Source organism: Acomys russatus, chromosome 9 (assembly GCF_903995435.1).
Source record: "Acomys russatus chromosome 9, mAcoRus1.1, whole genome shotgun sequence".
Lineage (NCBI taxonomy): Eukaryota > Metazoa > Chordata > Mammalia > Rodentia > Muridae > Acomys > Acomys russatus.
This window is the reverse complement of record NC_067145.1, coordinates 57,173,859-57,197,615: the sequence shown is the minus strand read 5'-3', so window position 1 is coordinate 57,197,615 and position 23,757 is coordinate 57,173,859. Positions and strand designations below refer to the sequence as shown.

The 23,757-nt window shown below is 46.9% G+C and overlaps 1 protein-coding gene across 2 annotated transcripts; it reads left to right on the top strand.

The window, feature by feature from the left end:
* The first annotated feature begins 1,418 nt into the window (after nt 1-1,418).
* Gata3 (GATA binding protein 3) lies at nt 1,419-22,096 on the top strand. Of its 2 annotated transcripts, none has more exons than XM_051151386.1 (6): nt 1,419-1,715; nt 2,098-2,747; nt 5,087-5,620; nt 11,069-11,211; nt 16,175-16,300; nt 21,261-22,096. In XM_051151386.1, the coding sequence occupies exons 2-6, from the start codon at nt 2,507-2,509 to the stop codon at nt 21,543-21,545; spliced, it is 1,329 nt and encodes a 442-aa protein (XP_051007343.1). In that variant the 5' UTR covers nt 1,419-1,715; nt 2,098-2,506; the 3' UTR covers nt 21,546-22,096. The 2 variants fall into 2 exon arrangements, with proteins under 2 accessions (XP_051007343.1, XP_051007342.1); XM_051151385.1 differs by having other exon boundaries at nt 1,420-1,715; nt 11,066-11,211.
* The last annotated feature ends 1,661 nt before the right edge of the window (nt 22,097-23,757 follow it).

The window sequence follows — 23,757 nt, the reverse complement described above, 5'->3', positions numbered from 1 at the left end:
ACACCGGCTTCAAGGTAGACAAGGATGCTTTTTCTCCACAGTAGGGCAGGAGTTATTTAGAACATTTTAGAAAGGGCTTGGGAATCCAAGTCTTGCATTGGTGTGAAACTTTAGGGGGTAAAGGAGTGAAAAGGGGATGACGCCTTCAATTCCAGTAACCCTCCAAGCGAAGCTCTCTGCCCTGGAGTGCAGAATGGAATCACCTTCTCGCACACTGCCCTAGGGGTACACCCGAAGTCTTTTCCCGCCCGACCTTGCTCGACTGGGTTGTGTCTTCCGGACCCAGGCTGCAGAAACCTCAACGCCACTAGGGGATGCAGTGACTCAAAGGACCGAACAGGGCCGCAGAGGTTGGAGCTCGTGGGGCGGGGCGACTGCGGCCCGGTCATAGTCTCGCCCGATGATTGGTCCTTATAGTGGTCCCGCCTTCTTCAAGCCCCGCCCCCTGCACAGGGCCTCTTGCAGCAGTTTACCCGGAGTTAGCCGGTTGCCCACCTAGCAGACACGGGCCTAGAGACCCACAGAGTCCCGGGAAGTTGCCGATGGGTCCCACCCCGGAGGTTAGGGTTAGGGATTGTGTAGGGGAGCGTTTCCTCGGTGGAAGACAGGATAAAGTAGGGCTCCGAAGGCAAAAGTTAGGCCACCCAAGCAAAGATCAAGTTAGTTCCACACTGTATTTCGGGGACCAGTGACCCTGGGTCTCGCTCACCCGGCTTTCTATGCATCTCGTTGTCACTCAGGTCAAAAGCACACATCGATTATACCATTAGATCTGAAAAAGAGAGCTGCAACAGCTAACGCTGTTCGTCCTGGGGAGGTTTGTGAAAGAAAGTGGAGAGAGACCATAACAATAATAACGCAAAGGTCCGAATCAAAATCCAGGTCCTTTGCGCGATTCAGCAGCTTCCTAGGAAACTGGTTTGGGAGGCAAATCTTCAGTAACTTTGCTATGAAACCTTTCTGATCAGTTTTACATATACATAGCTCCCAAACTGATATAAACTGAAAAATATCCCTGAATCACGATTTCCAAGTTTGCTCATTTAAAAAAAAAAAGCGTGGAAAAGAAGTCTGCTTATGGAAATTAGCTTTATGAATGGAGTGGCCGAGTTTCACTGGTACGGAATAATCTACTGAGCCCGAATGAATCGGCTCTGCCACATTTAAAGGGCCAGAGCGCGAATTCCCTCCTGCCTGTCCCCTCCACCCAAAGCTCCGGCCGGCCTCGCCCACCCTGCCCGCGGCCCCTCTGCCCTCGGCGGCCCTCGGCGGCGCCCCTTTCCGGTCAGTGGAGGAGCGGGAGGAGGGGCGGCAGTGTGCTGGCGTGGGGGTGGGTGGGGGGGTAGGGTGGGGTGGGGGTGGGGGTGAAGTCCTGGAGCGGGTTTGGGTTGCAGTTTCCTTGTGCCGGGGATCGTGTCCCCTCCTGCCAGCGCCAGGCTCCTCCCCCTCGGCGCGGATGACACTAGAACCTCCTTAAGTTGCGTCGCGCCACAGCTGTCTGCGAACACTGAGCTGCCTGGCGCCGTCTTGATAGTTTCAGAAAGAATGCATTCCCTGTAAAAAAAAAAAAAAAAAAATACCGAGAGAGGGAGAGGGAAAGAGAGAAAGAGAGAGGGAGAGAAAGACTGAGTGAGAGAGACACAGAGTGCTACGCAAGCTGACCGGGCAGGTCACACGCCTCCTCCTCCTCCTCCTCTACGCTCCTAGCTACTCAGGTTGGTATTGTGACTTTTTTTTTTTTTTTAAAGTTTGATATCCCTCCCTCCACTTGGAGGGACTTTTTCCTCGCCCAAACTTAAAGCTCAGCTTTCTTCTTTTTGAGAATTTGTACTGGCTGAAAAGATCCTAGGGCCGGTGTCCTCCAGGGAGGACTTGTCCCCAAGTTTTAATTGCTTAGTCAGTGCCGGGCTCCTGCGAGCCTGGCTGCTGGAGGTGTGCGGGGGAGCTTGGCTTCCTCTCCCGCTGGGTCTTCGCGTGCGTGTGCACGTCCCGGGTGAGTCGGCCCTGCGGGGAGCTGGAGGAGACTTAGCGCCCTACAGAATTTCAGGTGTTAAAGTACTTGCTGCTCATCCGGGTCTCCCTTTCATTCCCTTGCAGGTGATCGAAAGAGCAACCGTCTCTGAGCTTTAAGGAATCGGTGTGCAGTGTGGCCACACTTGGATTCCAACGTCCCCTCTCTGTTTCTCTCTCTCTTTCTTTTCCTTTTGCATTTGGCCCCTTTATTACGCCGTGTCTATCATTTTTTTGGGGGAGGGGGGTCCCCTCTTTTTTCCCTCTTTTTACTTTTTTCTTTCTTTTGCTAAACTATCCCGCAAAGATTTTTCTTTACTCCCTAAGCCCTCTTTTTTGCTCATCCCTTCAATCCCCTTCACTACAAACAAACCATTAAACGACCCCTCTCCCGGGCCTCCGACGGCAGAAGTCTGCGGACCTCCCAGGCCGACAGCCCTCCCTCTACACGCGAGGGTTCCGGGCCCGGCGAGAGGGCGCGAGCACAGCCGAGGACATGGAGGTGACTGCGGACCAACCGCGCTGGGTGAGCCACCACCACGCCACGGTCCTCAACGGGCAGCACCCGGACACGCACCACCCGGGCCTCGGCCACTCATACATGGACCCGGCTCAGTATCCCCTGACGGAAGAGGTGGACGTACTTTTTAACATCGATGGTCAAGGCAACCACGTCCCGTCCTACTACGGAAACTCGGTCAGAGCTACCGTGCAGAGGTACCCTCCGACTCATCACGGTGAGTCCACCTTGGTGCCAGAATCCTCTGGATCCGCGCCTGTTATCCTGGGTCCGGGAGACCGCCAGAGTAAACGAAAGCCACTAAGAATGTCACTAGTTCATTTAAAAAAAATTGGGGCCCGGAAATGGGGCGAGGAAGCAGTGTCGCTCGTTGGGACAGTGTTTTGTTTTTTTTAAAAGAGTACAGCAGGCACCTCTATTTGCGGGTGTCGTCTTTGCCTGGCTCTTACGTGACAAGCGCCAAGATACAGCCTTCCTTGGTCCACATGCGGTTGTAGATTTTGCAGCCCGGGTAGTCTCAAGCCGTGCCTGCAAGCTCCAAGCCTTTCAGGCCGGGCAGCAGTGCCGGCCAGGCGGGCCTGGAATTGGGTTCCTCCGAAGGGCTTCCAGAGTCTAGTTTTCTAGTGAAGTGATCTTCTGCCAGAGCCTTGCAATTTGTTTCTCCTTTTATATTTTCAGAAAGGCCCAAACACATGCATTTATTTCTACATTAAAAAAAAAAAAACTTTCCTTCCCAAAGCTAGTGAATTTGAGTTTTAGGTAAGTTTCCTACCTACTGGTGCCTTGAGGAAGAGAATCTGGTGCTTGGCACGGAGGAAGCCTTAAGCTGTAGACTCCCGGCTACACAGAATTTTTCCTTCGTCTTTGCTTTTAGCTTAATTGCCAGGCCCTATTTTCTCCTCTGGCCTACTGTAGTTTCTATAGACTCCTCAAAGATTTAGAGTACATCAAAGTTTCTTTTTAAGTAGGAGCGTTTCCAGTTGCACTACCCTTCCCCCAACCATTCACCTTGAGAAGTTTAGGGGAGTTCTGAGGTGCTTAAAAAAGAAAAAAGAAAGAAACCGAGCCTCGTGTGGTTGGGACAGGGAACTCTTAACACTTCCCAGCTGTAAGTGTGTGGTGCTTAAAGGAGCAAAAAATTGAAGGGAAGAAGGTGTGAGGTTTTCTCAGCAGCCGGAGGTCTGCTCCGGTCCCCTTGCCTTGGCGCCTGTGACACAGCCCCTCAGGCAGCAGCAGCATCCTCCGCCTTACAGCCGCAGGGTTTTCAACAGTCGTTTCTGCGGATGGGGTGCTCTTTGCTTGGGTTGTGTGCAGATTAGCAGTTAAGTGCAAAGGAGGTAGATCAGGCCTAATGTTATTTACTATACTACTTCCTGCATTAAAAAAAAAAAAAAAAGAGCCTTAACCCTTGGCATTCAAGAGAATTCTCCATCTCTCTCTTGACTCCCCTCCCCTTCCTCTCTCGCTTAAGATTTTAGTTTCAGTATTGTTCTTAATGGTTGACTAGAATGCCAAATGGTGAGGCAGATACTGGACTGAAAAGATCGATAAAGAGTGTGGATTTGCGCTTGAAGTGTAAAGGCTCCCCTCTCAGAAAGTATGGACTCAGATAACTTATGAATGCTTTAAAATTGTGTGTTTTAAATGAAAGCTAAACATACTCTGCATATGAGTCACCCTTGGTTTGAAGTAAACACGTAAACTGGGATTTTGTGTCTCAGGTGAAAATCCACATACTGCCCCGGTGAACAGGAAAGTCTTAGGGGCCTAAGGGCTTGTTTTATTTTATTTTCCTATAAGAAATGGAAGAGTGAGGAAAGAACAGGGGCGGGGGGGGGGGCGGGTGGTGGGGGGAGAGGGGGAAGAATCTCAGAATTGAGGTATGGATAACTTCAAAGGTTTAGGCAATGAAAATTTCCATTTCGGGCCTTTTGGAAGCAGGTTTGCCAGTTCTAAGCAAGCATTGAGTACTGCTGAAATGACCTCTCAAACGCACCCTGCCTTCGTTGGGTTAGGTGTTGGGAGCTGGGCCTCTTCCTAGGCTTGAGGAGTGGTGTGGTCCCACTTCATCCTTCAGGCCTTCTCATTCACACTGGCTCTTATCAGCCTGGTGGGCATTAAGTCTGCAGTGGGAGAATCAGGGCCATTGAAAGAAACCGATAAATCAAGGCAGGAGGCGGGGGGGGGGGGGGGGGGGGGGGGAATTTGGTTTAGACTGTGTATTTGGACAGGGCAAATGAGCCAAAGGACCTTTTTCCATGTCCTTGCCACTCCTCTGGAGTATTAGGATCAGGCTGTTCTTTTTTTTTTTTTTTTTTTTTTTTTTGGGTTGATGGGTGTGGACAGGGTCTGTTTCCACCTTGAGCTGTGTGGGCCTGATACTCCTGGGACCATGAGATTAGAGTAGGTTGGAGATCTCATGCCCTCGGGCCTGAAGGTTTGCAACACGGGAGGTTAGGGGCGCCAGGAGGAGACTCTCCAGGTGTGTCTGAGGGCAGCTCACACTGAGGCCCTCTCTCTTTTCTCCTCTTTCCCCCTCCATCGCTGGCGTCGCAGGGAGCCAGGTATGCCGCCCGCCCCTGCTGCACGGATCCCTGCCTTGGCTGGATGGCGGCAAAGCCCTGAGCAGCCACCACACCGCCTCGCCCTGGAACCTCAGCCCCTTCTCCAAGACGTCAATCCACCACGGCTCTCCAGGGCCCCTGTCGGTCTACCCTCCGGCTTCATCTTCTTCTCTGGCCGCGGGCCACTCTAGTCCGCATCTCTTCACCTTCCCGCCAACCCCTCCTAAGGACGTCTCCCCAGACCCGTCGCTGTCCACCCCGGGATCGGCAGGCTCAGCTAGGCAAGATGAGAAAGAGTGCCTCAAATATCAGGTGCTACCGGATAGCATGAAGCTGGAGGCATCTCACTCCAGAGGCAGCATGACCACCTTGGGAGGGGCCTCGTCCTCAACCCACCACCCCATTACCACCTATCCGCCCTACGTGCCCGAGTACAGCGCCGGACTCTTCCCCCCCAGCAGCCTGCTGGGAGGATCCCCTACCGGGTTCGGATGTAAGTCCAGGCCCAAGGCAAGATCCAGCACAGGTAAGTGCCACCTCCACCCTGGCAATCTTTCTTAAGCTCCCTTCTGTTTCCACTGCATCCAGGTCAGGGCAAAAAGTGGGCTTTCTTCCCTCTAAAGTGAGGATCTGTGGGAGGACTCCAGGTATTGCCCAACCCTTCAGAGGTCTTTCTTCCTTTCTTCCAGCCTGGAAAGAATGCGGTGTGTGTATTTTAACTCCTACTGACCTAGGCTGCAGAGGGGAAGTGTGATCTAATTGCACAACCCCCACCCCACCCCACCCCAGTGAACTGGGAAAGGGAAAAGACTAACAAAAACAAATGAATACCCTCTCCTCCTGTCTGCTGAAGGACTTCTGGATTCTGCCAATAACCTTTAGTTTCCAAGACCAAATGGAAGGCCCCGGGAATAAATCTGTAGTGTTTAAAGCTAAAACGAAACCTCCTCCAACCTAAACAAACACAGGTCCCTCCTATGACCCCTTTGGCCTCTGTCAGTCGGACTGCTCCTCTTTCCGCCCCTCACAGAGCGTCACTGGGGCTATAGCCAAGGACTGTCCTTTATAGAGACATGTATAAATAAAGTGTGCAGTCTGTGTCATTTCGGATGGAGGCAGGCACTTTGTAAAAGAAGCAGGCTTTGCATGGAAAGGGGCCTCTTAGCTGAACTTCTTGAGGGCAGGAGGTGGATCCCTGGGAGGGTGTGGAGCTGAAGGAATGCCGGTGTCCCTTGCCTAGTCAGCTGCCTAATGTCTTTGGGGGGACAGAGGCCCCACTTAGGACAATTCCTGGAGATGCTGGGAAGCCAGGTGCGGTAGCTAGGAAGGCTGAAAATGATTCTGCAGGTGTACACTTCTGCTTTTTTTTTTTTTTTTGCCCCTTTCCCTCAAAAGCAGCTGATGTTTCCTAGCACATTGAGAGATTTAGTCTATCGAGGTCATTGCTGGAGAAACATACACAGGCACAATTTTTCTTTGCTTTAGAAATAAGACAAATTCATCCTCAATCTGTGGCAATTGGAAACATTTTAGCCAAAAGAGATTGTATCAGACTGAAGTGTATTTTTAGAAGGGATTTTGTGAGGATGGTTCTATCTTCTAAGGTGTGTTCATTTCAGAGTAGGCCACCCCAGCTACACAGATCGCATTAAAAAAAAAAAAAAAAGCAATGGTTACAAAATAATCTGTTGTCTTTGAAGGGCTAGGTCGGCAGTGTTCAGGGCAGGCTTAGGTTTGGAAGACTTCAGAGGGAGGGTGGTGGGAGCCCAGTGACCAGATCGGTTTTCAGGGGTTTCTTTCTTTCTTTTTTTCTTTCTTCCTTTCTTTCTTTCCAGGGTGACATTCAGTCTGACTGCCTGAGCAGGACTGTCTCTATTTAGTTGATATGTTTTAGCTAATCCAATTATTTTCAGCCGGCTGCACGCGACAGTTGCATTGTTTATCCTGAGCCAGGAACTTTAATAGAGTCCGGATGCGGTTAGGCTGACAGAAAAACTCAGACCTGCATGTTCAGTACATGAAAGTAGGCAGGAGGGAGAAGGAGGTAGCCTTGTTGGTAAAGTCAAAAAGAAAGCTAGAGGAAAGGAGAGCCGAGGGAGTAATGTGGTCTGCTAAAGGTGCCAACGCAAGAATTGGGCTTGTGAGGAGTGAAGATGCTGGGCTGGAGAAAGCTTCACGGTGCTGGTTGCCTCCTGACATTCTGCCAGAGAGTTAAGATCAAGGAACCAAGTCTGTGTGTTTTGAGGTTGCAATGGGGTTTAAAAGCAAAACAAAACATCTCTATACTGGTGGGGCTCTGAGGTCAAGGAAGAGCCCTGATGTGGTGGCTGTGAGGGGGAGCGGGACTTGACTTTCCAGAAGAGTCTTCTTGTTTTGCCCTTGCATGCACACTTCTTTTCCACTTCCTTGAGTTTGCATACTTTTTGTCCTTGGTTTGCTCTGTTTCTTTCTCTCATCTCTTTCCTTGAGTTTGTGAAGTGGGATGGGGTGGCCTCTTCTAAACCAGGACCAGGAATACCTATGCATATACTTCATTTATTTGTTTGCTTATTATTATTTTGGTGAAGAAGGAGGAGAATCATTATAATTTGGATTTTTACTTCCTCTTTTTTACTCCTTTCTCACAGTCATAAAAACCAAAAGTGGCATACCTGGTCCGCAAAGGACCTGGGACTTTTGGAGTAGAGAGGGATGGTTCTAGAAACCTTTGGTATGTAGAGGGTGGACTTGTCAGAATTCTAGTAGGGAGGATTCTCTTAGGTTTAGCTCCTTTCCCTTCCCTCCCTTTCTCTCTTCACCCGAATTCCTCCTTTCTTTCTGTTTCCTCTTCGCAGATGCATTTACAGGAGGAAACAGGATAGAGGTGGCAGGCAGGACTGTTGTTTCAGAGAAAGCTGTGGTCAGGGCCTACCTTGCTTTCTTGATGTCTTTGCTTTTTGTCTGGGATCTATCTTTGTGAACAAAAGACAAAGCTGATACCGTTGCCCTTATACCCCCCCCCCCCCAACCCCAGGGCAATTTTTTTTTCTTTCCAGTTTCCCTGATCACTTTGGATGTGGGTATCTCTTTCCATCCTCCTGAGAAAAATTTCTCTCCCTTTGCTTCTACACACCCCAGTTTCAGGGTTTCAGTCCGAAGCCCAAGGGGCATTTGAAAATGGCTGTTGAATGTCAAGAGGCCTCACAGCTCTGTGGTTCTTGTCACCTAAGAGAGGTGTCTGCCTGGCAGCTCATAGCAGACAGAGGAGAGGAAAGAGGAAGACAGAAAGCAGGAGAGTAGTGCCCTCCATTAGGAAAATTGCCTGTGTGCTGAACTCACAGTAGAGTCAAGGAGAAACGAAAAGGAGAAAGCCCACGCAGGGCAGTCGAAAACTTGTGGAGTGAATCAAGACAGAAAATTGCTCTCGGGGCTCTCTGCCTGAGAGCAACCATCGTTGTTCTCCGCTTTCAAGGGCCCTCTGAAAAGGAAGCTGCCTTCCTCCCTCCTGCCTGACAAAGGAAGGGAAATCAGCCTGGCCACAGGCTGGGAGATCCCCCCCCAGCAGCTCCGCCTCACCCGCTAGCCAGCCAGCCGCCTAGTGCCTAGGCATTCATGCTGCTCAGGGCCTGGTGCAGGGAGCATGAAGCCAGCAAGCTTCGCTGTGCCTTTCTGCCCTGTGCTTATGCAGGGAAGGGGACCTAAGTGGCTCCTGTGCACACAGGATGAAGAGCAGGCTTTGGTTGGGCCATGGCCCATGCTGCTATTTCCCAGCATGCTTGCTGTGGATGCAGCAGACATTTGGGAAGCCAAAGCTGCAATCCCTGGTACCCCCTCAGCAGCTCATTCCTTCAGCTTCCCCACATCCACGGCCTATACCCATCAGAGTTTGACCCAACATGAAAGTTTGTCTGAGCATGAGGCATCCCAGAAGCTTTGAGGGGAACTAGCAAAAGTTAACCTAGTCCCTAGGAAAGTGCCCTTGGCTGTATGTGTAAGGTTTTATATCCCAGGGGCTCTAGGACACCAAGGGAGAGTTCTCTGCACACCCAGGCTGAGGAGCCTTTTTGTAATCTGGATGGGGGGGGGGGGAACATACGTTCTCTGCTTAAATCATTTTTGAAAAAGCAAGTTTACACATGGTCCCTGAGTATGGTAAAGGTGAAGGTGATAATATTTTTCATGGTTGTCTGTCCACTTGCTAGAGAGGGTCAGAGTTGAATTGTGGCAATAACTTTTTAGAATGGTCCCTGGAGAAGGTGACAGGCCCTTCAGGTTTGATGTGGGGCTTTCAAAAAATCCTCAGGTCTTCTGTCTACCAGGGTAGATTTTGTTCCTCTTCTGGAAAGACAGCCTTCCCAGTGGATCTTCTGGAGTCTCTTTCTTGTCTTTGTTTGTCATTGATTAACCTCTCCAGACAAAGGGCTCCATCATCCTTTAAGTGTTGGGGATGAAGGCCAGCCCCTTGTCCATGCTGGGGGCAAATGTTCCGATAGCTTTAGTCTCCTCAGAGAAACCATTAAGGCTGTTTCCCTTTACTTCCTCTGCCCCGTCTGTTTCCCTCTCAGTACCTTGCTCACCCTTGTGTGGACCACCTGGAGTTGAGCTGCTTGCTCCAGTAGGCAACTGGGCTCTCAGCTGCTTCCTCCTTGGCTTGAGGAACCATGCATTCTAGAGTACTTCTCCACACTCCCCAAAGTGGAGGAGATTCTTCTAGAAAGGATCTTTCCCCTATTCAGAAGTTGCAAGGAAGTCTCCTCAGGCAGTTTCCTTCCTAGGACCCATTTGTACTGAGGAACTTTCTGGAGTGGGTCCCTGGTTCTGGGAATGAACACACCTGGAGGGGCTGGCTTTCTGTTTGCTTATTTGTGGTCTTGGGAAAAGAGAAGCTGTAGTTGATTTTGGCTGATGAGGGGACCAACGTCTTCCCCTCCTTGGCTGACTTGCTTTCTCCCCATCTGTGTGAGCTGCATTCATCCTGTCCCTCCTGTCCTTTTCTCTCCTGGCTTTCCCCTCTTGCAGATCTCCTGCTTGAAGGCTTGTGCCCTGGTTTGCTCCTATCAGCCCTTGGCTGGCTAGGCTGGGGCCAGAGTGTAACCTCAAACCCTCCAATAGCAGTTGGGAACCTGGGAAATGCTGGCCTCTTTTGAAGGGGAGGCTGTGACTGTGAGGGGATGAATCAGTCCTGCTGGGTCTTAATGGATGACTTTGCACCTAGGGGCATTTACAGTTTTATTGGAAGTAAAAAAAAAAAAAAAAAAAAAGTTCTAGCTACTCAAGTCAATCAGGCAATTGACCAATCTATACATCCATCTATTATCTGTTTATCTACCTAGCCATTGATTAATCTTTCCTCTCTCCCCTTCCCAATCTTTGTTATTGAGTCAATCTATATAGAAGGGCCTGATGACTAACTGGGTTACCCTTGCTGGCCACTGACTGTGCTGGACTCAGCATGTCCTTAGGGAAATGTTTTCAGGTTCATTCATCCTCTTTATTCTTTCGGGCTCTATCTTTCTCACCAAGTGGAACATATCAAAATCAAGGTTCAGCTACACTTTACACACCCACAGTCTGTTTGTAACAGGGAATAGTTATGTACGTCGCACACAAAGGGTCGTAACTTTGGAGCACTTTGGAGGTGAGGTGGAACTGTTTCCCCTACCCAAAGTGCTTGGAAATGTTTTTGGTTTTATTTTCCCTTCTAATTTCATTTTGTGTGTGTGTGTGTGTGTGTGTGTGTGTGTGTGTGTGTGTGTGTGTGTGTGTGTGCACATGCACACTTGAGCATATATGGAAGATGGAACACAACTTCTGGAGGTTGGGTCTTTCCTACCACCATGCGGGTTTCAAGGATGGAATTCAGGTTTGGCAACAAATGCCTTTCTCTCTTCACAGAGGGATCTCACAGAGACCCACTGTCATAATGTTAAATGTTACTTCCTTTTTGTATGCTTTCCTTCCATAAGTGACTTATCTGTGATCTTGTTTCCAGAAGGCAGGGAGTGTGTGAACTGCGGGGCAACCTCTACCCCACTGTGGCGGCGAGATGGTACCGGGCACTATCTTTGTAATGCCTGCGGACTCTACCATAAAATGAATGGACAGAACCGGCCCCTTATCAAGCCCAAGAGGAGGCTGGTAAGTTTTTGGAAGGACTGAACTCATGTAACCATTTTGTGTTTTTCATGCTGTCTCTGGGAATGATGGATTTCTGCAGGAAATTGGCAGGACAGTTTTCTCTCCTTTGTTTTTCTTCCTTTTCCTTGTTTTCACTTTTTCTCTCTCCCAACCCCTTCATTCCTTTTTTTTCCCTTTTATTTTTTCAAATTGGATCCTGAAAAAACTTATTATTGTTGTTGTCGTCGTCGCCGTCTTTTAAGTACAACTGTGTCAATAGTTGCTGTGTTACAGACAGAGATCTAGTGTGGGAATAAAATATTCTAGTAACCATTTAGAACATACTTTGGAAGTAGTAGAAGGCTCGGAGGAAGAAGTCACAGATCTAGGACTGTGGTTGAACCTCTCGTATTAACACTCTAAGATTGATTGGGCTTAACGGTGTGGTAGTGCACTTTTGTAAGCCCAGAATTTAGGAGGTTGAGCCACAAGATCAGGTGGAGTTCAAGGCCCCCTCAGTCACATATTGAGTTTGAAGCCAGCCTGGGCCATGGCATTGATAATGAATTAACTGAATTTCAGAATCAGCTCCTCTTATTTCTCTGCTTCTTGGTCGGATGCATTGAGGATTTTACGTGGGTGATCCCTGTCTTGACTGTTGGTCTCAGCTAGCCTTGGGCTTTATTTTCTTTGAAGCACTATCCAAAGGGTGATAGCATGCTTATTTTTTTTTTTTTTTGAGCTTTTTGATTATTAGGAATAATTATCCAACCTGGAACCACTGAGCATTTATAAAGAAAGCAAACAGGAGGCGTTTATTTGTAAACTTGTCTCTGGAACCTTGGCCAGGATCGAACAGTGCTGAATGTATATAACAGAGACAATAAGAGGAGCTGGCAGGGGGCATCCACCCACAGGCAAGATCAAAATGCTGACCTCACTGAGCTCAGGGGAGGAATTTCCCCATGCAGATTCTTAGGGGGAAAATAGAGCAAAAACTGCACAGATGAGACCCGGCCACTCCTGTAAAGCATTATTTGTCTTCCCTGTCAGGCAGCGGCACAGTTTAACACCTCTCACATCCTCTCTAGAAAAAGGAAAGCTCTCCAGGGCTGGAAGTACCCATGTGACTTTATTTATTTATTTATTTATTTATTTATTTATTTATTTATTTATTTATTTTCAATCTTAGATCTCTAGGCCTCCTTCTATCTGATCTTTGCCCTTTTCTCTAACTGTCTCAATCCCCCACCCCATGCAGTTTAGTTTTTTGTTTTTTGTTTTTCTCCCTTTCTCTTATGTGCAAAGCCAACTTCCTAGGAAAAAGCTGCCGGATATCTGAGTGCTAGAGATAACTCATAAACAACAACTCAGCTTCCCCAACTTAAACATCAAGATGCTTAGACGGATCAGAACAAGAAGCATTAAAAAAAAAAAAAAAAAAAAAAAAAAAAAAAAAAAACGGCTGGAGGTGTTAGCTCAGAATGAGTGTGATCCCACCGCAAAAGAATGCCCTGAATCACTCAGAAGCCAGCCCAAGTAAAACACCAAAAACTAAAAGAGCAAAACCCCAAAAAACAACAACGAAAACAAACCAAAAAAAAAAAACAAAAACAAAAACAAAAACCCCAAAACCCAACAACAACAACAACAAAAACTTCTTGTTGAAATAAGAAGTACAGTTACAGTTTTTAATTTTAAAATAAAGACAAATAGGTTTTAAAAGTTCTGAAAAGTGTCAGTTTTCTGATGGACGAAGAAGAATTTATCTGTTTGTAGAGAGACCACAGGGGAGGGCTCAACTTCTGTTTTATATGGGTTTGCCTCCACTCACCTTTCCTAGGAAATCTGTGGAACACTTGAGTAATAATTGCTTTTAGTTTTAGTGTTCATAGGCTGTCACAATGGAAGCTGCCTATCATAATCATCTCCCCTCCTGGGGGAGGTATTGCTATTTTCAATTCCATTACAATTTATATGTCACACAGAGACACATAGGTTTCTCCCTTTTAATGTTTATTTGTGTGTATGAGTGTGTAGTGCATGCTATCGTGTGTGTAGGTATGGTGCATGCTACGGTGTGTGTGTGTGTGTGTGTGTGGTGCATGCTATGATGTGTGTGTGTGTGTGTGTGTGTGTGTGTGTGTGTGTGTGTGTGTGTGTAGAGGATAACTTGCAGGAAGAATCGGTTCTCTCCTACCATGTGAGTTAGTGCTGGGGATTGAACTCACATTATCAGGCTTGCCGGCTGAGCCATCACACCAGATTTTTCTCCCTCCCTGTTTAGACGTATTCTACTTCCAAACATCTAGAATCCTTTGTTTTCTTTTCCTTTCTCTTTCTACCTTTGTGCTGGGATATAGAAGTCTAGGCTCATGCGTGCTAAGAACACCTAAGCCACGTTTTCTGCTTTCGTACGTGTCCTGCCCCTTCACTTCAGCTCTGTCTTTCTAGCTTGGTTGTTTTGTTTCACATATTTGCAGATCTACTGATAACCACTCAGCCCATAATGTAGCTAGCTTCTCCGATGAGATACATAGCAAACACTGACATAGAAGAGACGACCAGTGGCCAGATCTATAGCTTTCCCTGCTGCTAGTATTCCAGAATTCTCATATGTCTTAGAAGAAGAAAAGGCTGAGTGGCTCGTCTACTTTAAGTACTTACTGATGTCCTGTCACTGAGCCCAGCAGTGTGGTTCTGCGCAATCCTGAAAGTCTGCACAAACTCTGTCTTACTAGAGATGTATCTGACACACATGCGTATGTATGTATGGTATTTACAATGTACTGCAAAGAAATATATATATATATATACATATGTATATATATATATATATGTATATATATATATATATACACACACATACACACACACGGAATTCTTTCTTCAGAGCACTCATTGGATCAGTTGGCTTTATATATTTTCATTATACATTTAAGATTATTGACCTGGGAAAACTGGTGGACGCTGAGTGGACACTGTTGGGCTTTCCCTATTTCTTCTGAAATACCATCGGAAGGTGATAATAATCATGTGTAACGTAATTGTCACAAACCATTAGGCATTGGTTTTCAGTAGAACTTTCTTCCAGAGGGCACAGGAGGGAAATCATATTAAACGATCACATTTCACAAGGGCAGGTGGCCAAAGGCTCCAGAACCAGCATCCGCACTCTTGGGTCTTACTGACTTATTTCCAAAATAGCAGGAAAGCAGCAGCCTCTCCACAGTGATAGAGAGAGAGGGGCTGCTTTTAATTCCACTTCCTTACAAGCTCAAAAAGAATCAGTTAAAAAAAAAAAAGTTTGCGTTTGGCTGTTCAAAGCCCATGGGAGCAGATCTGCGGGACAACCTAGGGGCTTTGAAAGGAAGGGAATATGTCTGCTGAATTCAAAATCACCACTGGGTTTCCAGACAGGCCTTTGAGCTTTTGCTGCAACTTTGTGCTCAATGCACTATTGATAGAGAATAAGGGGGGGGGGGGGCATTGTAGTCTTTAGTTTCATGTTATTAAAATCACACCAGAATCTATTTTTTCTCATTCTTCTTGCCTTCTATTTTTTTCTCCCCACCTCCTTCCTTCCTTCCTTCCTCCCTCTCTTCCTTTCTTCCTTCCTTCCTTCCCCTACTTGCCTTTCTTTTGGGGTGCACTGTGAAGCCAGCGCAGGCCTTTTGAAACTGTTAGACACCCCTTACACTGAGCCCAGTCTCCATCTTCCATCCCAGAACTTCCTTACAATAAATATTTTTTGGGGGCGGTTGAAGACAGAGTCTCTCTGTGTAGCCCTGGCTGTACTGGACTCACTTTGTAGACCAGGCTGGCCTCGAACTCACAACGATCTGCCTGCCTCTGCCTCCTGAGTGCTCAGAACTTTCTTGATGCAACTGGATGCTTTGCCTTCTGTTCTTTTCTTTACAATTAATTTGGAGCTCAGAATCCAAAGTACTTTTTTTTTTTTTGGAGACAGGGTTTCTCTGTGTAGCCTTTGCTGTCCTGGACTTGCTTTGTGGACCAGGATGGCCTCAAACTCACAGAGAGTCACCTGCCTCTGCCTCCCAAGTCCAGACTCATTTTTGAGTTAGCATTTTCTTTTTAGGACAAGAAAGAGGGGTGTATTTTTTAGAAGCGACAGATCCATTTTCTTTTTATTTTATGTGTACATGTGTGTGTATGTGTACATGTGTATGGTGTATGTGTGTGCTTGAGATATAGTCTTCAGAATATCTGTATTTATACATTTACATATAATTCATTATTTTAGCTTAGCATACAAAGGACTGTATTTCATCAGGCTGTCGGGACATCTGTATTAGCTTATCGTGTTTTCATTCGCTCCCCTCTTCCATTATGTAGCCCCAGCTGGCAGTAATCCTCCTGCCCCAGCCTCAGAGTTCAGGAATCCCAGGCAAGCACCACCAACCATGCCAGCTAATTCAACATTTCTTAATTTGGGGGTCTAACAAGTGGTTTCTTAGCTCAGCATCACTTTTCTCTTGCTCTTAGTGTCCCTGGAAGCCAGTAGCGAGGTAGAGAGCAACAGTTTTGATTGCATTTCTTGTAAAAGAACTCTTACGGGCCTGCGAGTGATGAGTGGGACCGACTAGGAGCTTGGGACCAAAATTAGCCTGGCTAATGGGAAGTTGTCACTCTTAAAGATGAACTTGATGGTACACTTCATGGGGATGGGGGGGAGTGGGTAACGTTCCCGAGGAGATGGCCTTGGTGTCCTGCCTCTCTCCAGTCCTGTTTGGGGAGACAGCAAGTTCGGCATTTGCCTGCTGAGGTCCAACCGACTCCTAGACACCGGATTGGCTGTATCTTTCTTCTTAAGGATGATCTGGCATCTTTATGACTTTCATGTGGGCCACTTGCTAGTTTTGATTTCAATGTCTTTTTTTTTCCCCCCATCCAAGCCTGTCTCAGTAGCTTTGCCAATGAATCTACTATTTGTTTCAATTTTATCCTCTCTCCCTGTCTCCAGTCGGCAGCCAGGAGAGCAGGGACATCCTGTGCAAACTGTCAGACCACCACCACCACCCTCTGGAGGAGGAACGCTAACGGGGACCCTGTCTGTAATGCCTGTGGACTGTACTACAAGCTTCACAATGTAAGTGGAGCTGGGCCCAGCTGGGGTGGGGGTGGGGAGGGATCCTGACCAGAACTTTGAAGCAGCATCCGGATTTCTGATGGGTCTGGGTCATCCTCTTGGGAGCTAAGCAGTTTGTTCAGATAACCATCATGGTAGGACTGGGTTTATTATTTGTGTTTCTTGGTTCTCTGAGACAACTGTTTTACATACCCTGGGCTAGCTTTGAACTCTACATGTAGATGGGGCTAGCCTTGAACTCCTTCTGAGCCTCCTGTTGCAGCTTCCGGCACGCCAGGACTACAGATGAGTGTTGCTACATGTGGCAGAATGTAGTTCTGAAAATATCTTTGCGGAGATGGAAAGGATTAGAGACAGAGAAGGAACCAGGTTCCCTGTGGCTATAGCATAACCACAGTCCTGGCACTTAGAGAGCCAAGGCAGGATGACTACCCTGAGTTGTAGGCCAGCAGGGCCTGCACAGCTAGAACAGGGCCAACTAAGGCTACAGAGCAAGGTCCTGCCTCAAAAACAACAAGAACAACAAAAATGGAGAAGAATACAGCTACCTACTGATTTAACACGTTCTGGATAGCTTTTATGTGAGCTTAAAACCTGATAAATATCGTGGATTTGTATAGGTTTTAAGGGGGAAAACATCTTGGAAAACAGGAAAAAAAAAAAATCATCAGTTCTAAAGCCAGGTCAGGTGGCACATGGCCTTTAATCCCAGTGCTTGAAAGACAGATGAAGGTAGACTGTTGGCAGTTCTGGGCCAGCCTGGTCTACATAGCGAATAGTCACACATCCAGGGCTACATAAAGAGACACTATGCCAGAAAACAAAACAAAGCAAGAAATCACCAATTCTGCTTTGATATTCCTTTTTGTGGGGTGGGGGTTGGGGTGGTGGGAGGTGGGGGGGGGGTGAGGGTAGGAGGGAGCACCTCCCTTGCAGGAGAAAGGGAAATGTTGTGCTGCTGTCTATTTCTGGATTTGGTTACTGATGGCTGTCCCTATGCTGTGAACGTCAAGTGATCCCCTGTGTGACAGACATGAGCTGAAATTTCATTGACTGTCTCTGTCCCAACGGGTTTTCACATGTAAACAGCGGAGGGAAAGAGTGAGGCTGGAACGGTAGGGGGAAAAAATGATAACTTCCTCCTTCCACATATCGTGAGCAAATGAACTGCCAGTCACCAGAGTCTAGCCCGATCTATCCTCACCTTTTTTTTTTTTTTTTTTTTTTAATGGGGTCTCATATTGTCTAGGCGGCTTTGAACTCACTATGTAGCAGATGACGGCCTCAAATGTATGGTTATTCCCAAGGGGCGTGGGGGAGAATGTCACCTCTCTTATGTTCCTCAACTTTACCTGATTCTCCTGAAGTCTTCTTGCCTTTGGCAGAGTCTGGGAGGAATGAGGAAGAAGCATAAACTTTTGCTTGTGGCTATTCTGGCAGTAACTAACTTTACCCCAGGAATACCTGGGAATTAAAGAGGAAGCCCCGCCCCCCTTGCGCTTGCGCTTGTGTGCTCTCTCTCTCTCTCTCTCTCTCTCTCTCTCTCTCTCTCTCTCTCTCTCTCTCTCACATAATGTTTCTGAGATTCCATGGGAGCCTAAACTCACAGCTGTTGACATGGTCCCATTCTGTATTGCCCAGTATAAGGAAACTAGAGACTTCCTAAGGATCTGCTGTTCTCCCCCCCATCCAATGCCCCCTTGGGGCTATGGTACACTTGCTTTCAAATATGGAGCAAAAGCAGAGCAGTTAGAAAGATTTGTGATTAAAATCTGGTAGGATTGGGATATTAGCATGTATTACCTCTCCATGCAGCCCTATAGCCTATGTGGTTTGTCCCTGAGCTACAATTTCCAACTCTCTAAGAATGTCTGTTCTACAGGATGACATGTGAGCCTCAGAAAGCCCTGCGATGTGGACAGGGCAGCGACTCTCTATTTTAGTTGTGCTAGGAAAGCCATATACATAGTGTGTGCGAGGCAGCATAGCTAGCAAAGTCAGGGCTGATTGCAGGGTGCCAGAGACCTTCCCCGGACATTGAGAGCCATCAGGGGTGACAGGAGACTTGGAAAAACAGTCTGACCTTACAGTGCAGCACAGTCTCCACGGACTGTAGTGTGTGTGTACTTCTTTCCCACCTTCATGGCTGTACCTGGCTACCTAGAACTTCTTTGAATAGTAGTGTTGAGTTGTGATGAAGCCGGTTTCTCATACAAATTCATGTGTGCATAGTTTTGAATGATAATGATTTCTTCCCCCGTGGTACCAGGCATAGAACACAGAGCTTTATGTGTGTGAGACAAATGCTATAGCACCGAGTTGCACTTGCTTAACCTATTGACTTTTTCTGTTCCTCATCCCTCTCCCACTACTTCCTGGACCCGGCAGTTCCCCTGCTTTGGCCCCCAAATGCTACTGTTATAAGCCTAAGGCGAGGGGAGAGGAGGATTTTCTCATTCTCATGTGTGCATTTCCCCCTCTTCTGCTGCCTTTTGGCTTAGTGCAGATTCATCAAAGGAGGCAACTTAGGTGTATTTAACAATAAGATAACAATCTGCGACCATTTTCTTGGCGTGTTATTTCTTCTGCCCATGCCATGCCTGCACACGTATGGCACGGGCTCCTCTTATCTGAGTGTTTAGAGGGTTGCCTATCTCTGCATCAGTGTATCTAGGTGTGTTGTGACTAGCTATCTGTGGCCGTGTAGTTATTGGTGTAACCAGATATTATATTTCGATATCTGGCTGTGTGCACCTAGGGACTGGTGCACACAGTGGTGTATCTAGACATTATCTTAGGGAAGGTCTAATGTGGGAGTGGATACCTGTCATCTCTGTGGGCGGCGTCTTTATCTCCCTGACAACCTGAACAAGGAGCCCTGAAACATTTTTCTGGCACTAACTTTGGCTCTTTTGCTTCTACTCGCTCTGTCTTCCTGTCACAGGGGTAAATAAGGTCTGAGGTCCCAATGTGGGGCTCTGTGTCTCTTTTGGGTGACCTCTGCAAGCACCAGGAAGCCATGTACTTACCTGCACCCATAAACGTGGTCCTTCTTGGCTGTTTGGATCTTTTCTTCCTTAACTGTCATTTTCTGGCCTCAGAAGCAGAGACATGAACACTGGAGCCAAGGCAGCCTGTTTATTGTTTGAGAAGCCTGGGGTCTGGGGCCGTTTACCCTCAGGGTGGAAGGCAGGACTGGGCCCTGTTGCCTCTCCTCAAGATTCTCATGTGCGGTCGATTCTTTGTAGCAGATATGTGCTGATGACATTGACTTCCCTGGCTCTTTCTGAAGAGAAGCTCTATTAGCTTTGTAAAGCCCCATCCTTGATTCTGGGTCCCCAAAGTATATGCGTTTAAAAAGGATGCTTAGGCCAGGCACACGCCTTTAATCCCAGCATTTTGGAGGCACACGCTGGTGGATCGCTGTGAGTTCGAGGCCAGCCTGGTCTACAAAGTGACTCTAGGACACCCAAGGCTACATGGAGAAACCCTGTCTTCAAAAAAAAAAAAAAAGAAAAGAAAAGAAAAAGACCTCATAGGATGGCATGTACCCATAATCTTAGCTACTCTGTTGTCTGAGGCAGGAGGATTACAACTGCTTGTTGCCTAGGCCACTTAGGAAGATGCTTAGCCATGAACCAAAAGGATGTTTAAGTGTCAAAGGCTAGTTCTCTGTCCCACCCTCCATCGCTCCCATACCTCCCACACCCCCACCCCCGCGCCCCAATCAGTGAGGGTCTTGCCTGCAATTCCTAGTGATCTTCAAAGCAGGCTTTGCATCTTTACCTGATGTGTCCTTGGTTTTTAGTTTTGGCCATGAGTGTTCTCACATGCCACTAAAGGACTTTGGGTCCTCTCACCTGTTACTAGCTGCTTGTGCAGTTCCAAGTGCTGAGGCAGGCTGGGAGAAAGCGACAGCTTTCAAGCCCCACTGTGGCTGCTGTTGTGTGCTGTGGGCACAGGGTTCTTGTTTGAAAGAGCACACTGCTTTCGCACAGGGTGCTGGGCTATGCATGTAGCTCCTAGCAGGGTGAGGCCCTGGCTGCCATCCCCAGAACTTTCCTCCCTGAAAAAGTTTCAGAACACACACGTTCCAAAGTAAGGTTTTCCAGCACGTCACGCTGGGGTGGGGGGTGGGGGGGTGGGGGAAAGCCAGGTGGAAGAGTGGCAGCCAGACCTTGCAGGGAGGTACAGGAGACCTAGTTTCCCATAAGATAGATTTCACCAGAGGAGGCTTGACTCTCTCCGCCTCTCTGTAGATTCATCAAACAAGTAAACAAAATGGCCTGTGTCGTTGTCATCCCCCTGCCCCCAAAAGTGCCTCAAAATTTAACTTCATGAAAAATCATAGGGAAGGGCCTGGAGAGATGGCTCAGAGGTTAAGAGCACTGACTGCTCTTCCAGAGGTCCTGAGTTCAATTCCCAGCACCCACATGGTGGCTCACAACCATCTATAATGTGATCTGATGCCCTCTTCAGGCATGTAGGTGTATACAAAGACAGCACTGTATACATAATAATAAATAAATCTTTAAAAAAAAAAAAAAAAAAAAAAAAAAAAAAAAAAAAAAAAAAAAAAAAAAAAAAAAAAAAAAAAAAAAGAAAAATCATAGGGAAGTTTTGAGGAGGGCCATGCTGTTGTGTTTTAGTTGTCAGACATACACTAGGTGGGCCCCGAACATGCCAACTTCCCTGAGTCAGATGTTGCTGAGCTTAGCTGACTTGGGCTTGGGGCCCGAGGGCTTTAAAAGCAGTGGCAGCTGACTCAGAAGGCCTGTACCCTAGACCCTAGACCCTGGGAAAAAGGAAGGAGCAGCTGGGAATAAGGATGGGACAACCAACACAGAAACACAACCCTGGCCTGGGCCAAGTGGCAGGGCTCGTGCTACTGTGCAAAAAGCCTGTACATTTCAAAGGCAGCAAAAAAGTAAAAAAAAAAAAAAAATTGATCTTTGTTTAGATTAACAGACCCCTGACTATGAAGAAGGAAGGCATCCAGACCCGAAACCGGAAGATGTCTAGCAAATCCAAAAAGTGCAAAAAGGTGCATGACGCGCTGGAGGACTTCCCCAAGAGCAGCTCCTTCAACCCGGCCGCCCTGTCCAGACACATGTCATCGCTGAGTCACATCTCCCCATTCAGCCACTCCAGCCACATGCTGACCACACCGACGCCCATGCACCCACCCTCTGGCCTCTCCTTTGGACCTCACCACCCTTCCAGCATGGTCACCGCCATGGGGTAGAAAGGGGAGAGCCCTGCTCCACAAGCCCATGGAGTCTGCAAGTCTGCAAAGAGTCCTCCCTCCCCCCACGGCCCCTTCTACTTGCGTTTTTTGCAGGAGCAGTATCATGAAGCCCGAAAGCGACAGATCTATGTTTTTTGAAGGCAGAGAGCAAAATGTTTGCTTCTTTTCCAAAAGGAGCTCCGGGTAGTGTCTGTGTTCCAACCACTGAATCCGGGTCCCATTTGTGAATAAGCCATTCAGACTCATATTCCCTATTTTTAACAGGGTCTCTAGTGCTGTGAAAAAAAAAATTGCTGAACATTGCATATAACTTATATTGTAAGAAATATTGTACATTTGAGGAAGACTTTATTGTACCTGGATAGCTGTAAGAAAGGCATGAAGGACACCAAGAATTTTAAGGAATATAGGGAAAATAAAGTATGGAGATACAGAAGAAACTAAGTCTGATGTCCAAATGGGCACACTGTCAATTTTGTTTCCCTTTAGTTGTTTGATGCTTAAAAAAAAATAAAAATAAAAAAACCAAAAATTTTAAAAAGGAAAAAAAAAAAAAAAAAAAAAAAAAAAAAAAGAAAAGAAATAAAAAATAAAAAAAAAAAAGAAAAGAAAAAAAATCCAAGGGGGGGGAAAAAAAAAAGGTTGTAGGCAAATCATTTATTCCAGGCTGTGAGCTTTTACAAAGAAATTCAGAGCTGGGCAATCAGTGTGAAATCTTACCGATTGCCAATGAAGATTTGAGAATGTCATGTCTAGGCCTACACCCTCTGTGAATCAGTCCCTGTAATTGTTGTTTGTATGTACAATTCAGAAGCACCAAAATAAGAAAAAGATGTAGATTTATTTCATCATATTATACAGACTGAATTGTTGTATAAATTTATTTACTACTAGTGTTAAGAACTGCTCTTTTTTTTTTTTTTTGGTTTTAATGTTTTCCTTCTCTCTGGATTTTTGGTTGAATAAACTAGCTTGCTTTCAGTTGACTTAAGGTGGACGTCCTCTAGAGGGTTTATTTTTCCTTTTATTTTTGATGATATTTATTAAATAGCTTCTATGGGCCAGCGGTACCTGTCTTTTTCGTCACTTGCAGCCTAAGCTATGAAGGTAGCAGCATACCAGCTACCAACATGCATGTCAGCAACCTGGCCACTGACAGGCCTTGTCCTGAGAGCAACCTGGCTGACTGTTAGCCCTGTGTGTCTGTATTAGTGATCACTGCCTTTTAAACAGTCTGTTGGAATAATATTATAAAAAATAATAAAGTTAAAATATTTTAAAACAACAAAGCAACACTGTATCAAAGTGATGGCCAAGCTCTTATAGAATTTGGTAGCACTAGCTAATTTCAGAGTTGTTTTCCTTTTAAGCATCCTCAAACAAATATGTTAGTTGTTAACCAGGAGACCATGTGAATTCTGCTGTTGTTTAGAGAAATCTATGCCTGGGCAGGCACAGCTTCTGGGGTCCTCCTGTGAACTGCCTGCTTTCCTTGGGTACCTCCCGGGGGGGACAATCTTAAAGGAAGAATGGGGCTGAGGTGTTCAGGTGCGGACCCCTCTGACACTGCAAGCCAGCCGGGAGCTCCTCAGTTCATTCCGGGATTACTTTGCTGCTGTTGGAGGGGTGGCCAGGATGTCTGCGCAACATGAGATGACCCTTTGGAAACCTGCTGTGTTCCCTTTGCCCTGCTGACAGAATGTGTAACTCTGGCACACACCTAAGAGTCTGTTAACCACCTCTGCTTTCTTAGCACATATTTTAAATCTAAATCTAAAGCTGAATGTTGAAATAAAAGAGTAAGAGAACTGGTATGCAAGCGTAGATCTTGTTGGCTCCCGATTGATGACCAACAGTCCGATAATGGTCTCCAAACCCCTCTGAAGCACGCAGGGAAGAGAGTCATACTGAACCTGGGAGATTTTATTGTCAGGTTGGTCCCGTGTCTCAGGAGTCCCCACTTGTCTTAGTAAGACCATTTGTGTTAATGCCCTTTCACCTTAAGAACAAGGAATTCAAATTCTTGACATTCCTGGAGTGAGAAGGAGTAAGGGGGTGGAAGGGAACACACACACACACACACACACAAAAGTCCCAATACTAGCCTGCATGAGCTTTGCTTTGCTGTAGGTAAGGTAGCTAGCTACCTCCTGGTTCTTTGTCATTTCTTCATAGTGTTCCGTACTTCGATTTAATTGTCAAAGCTGCT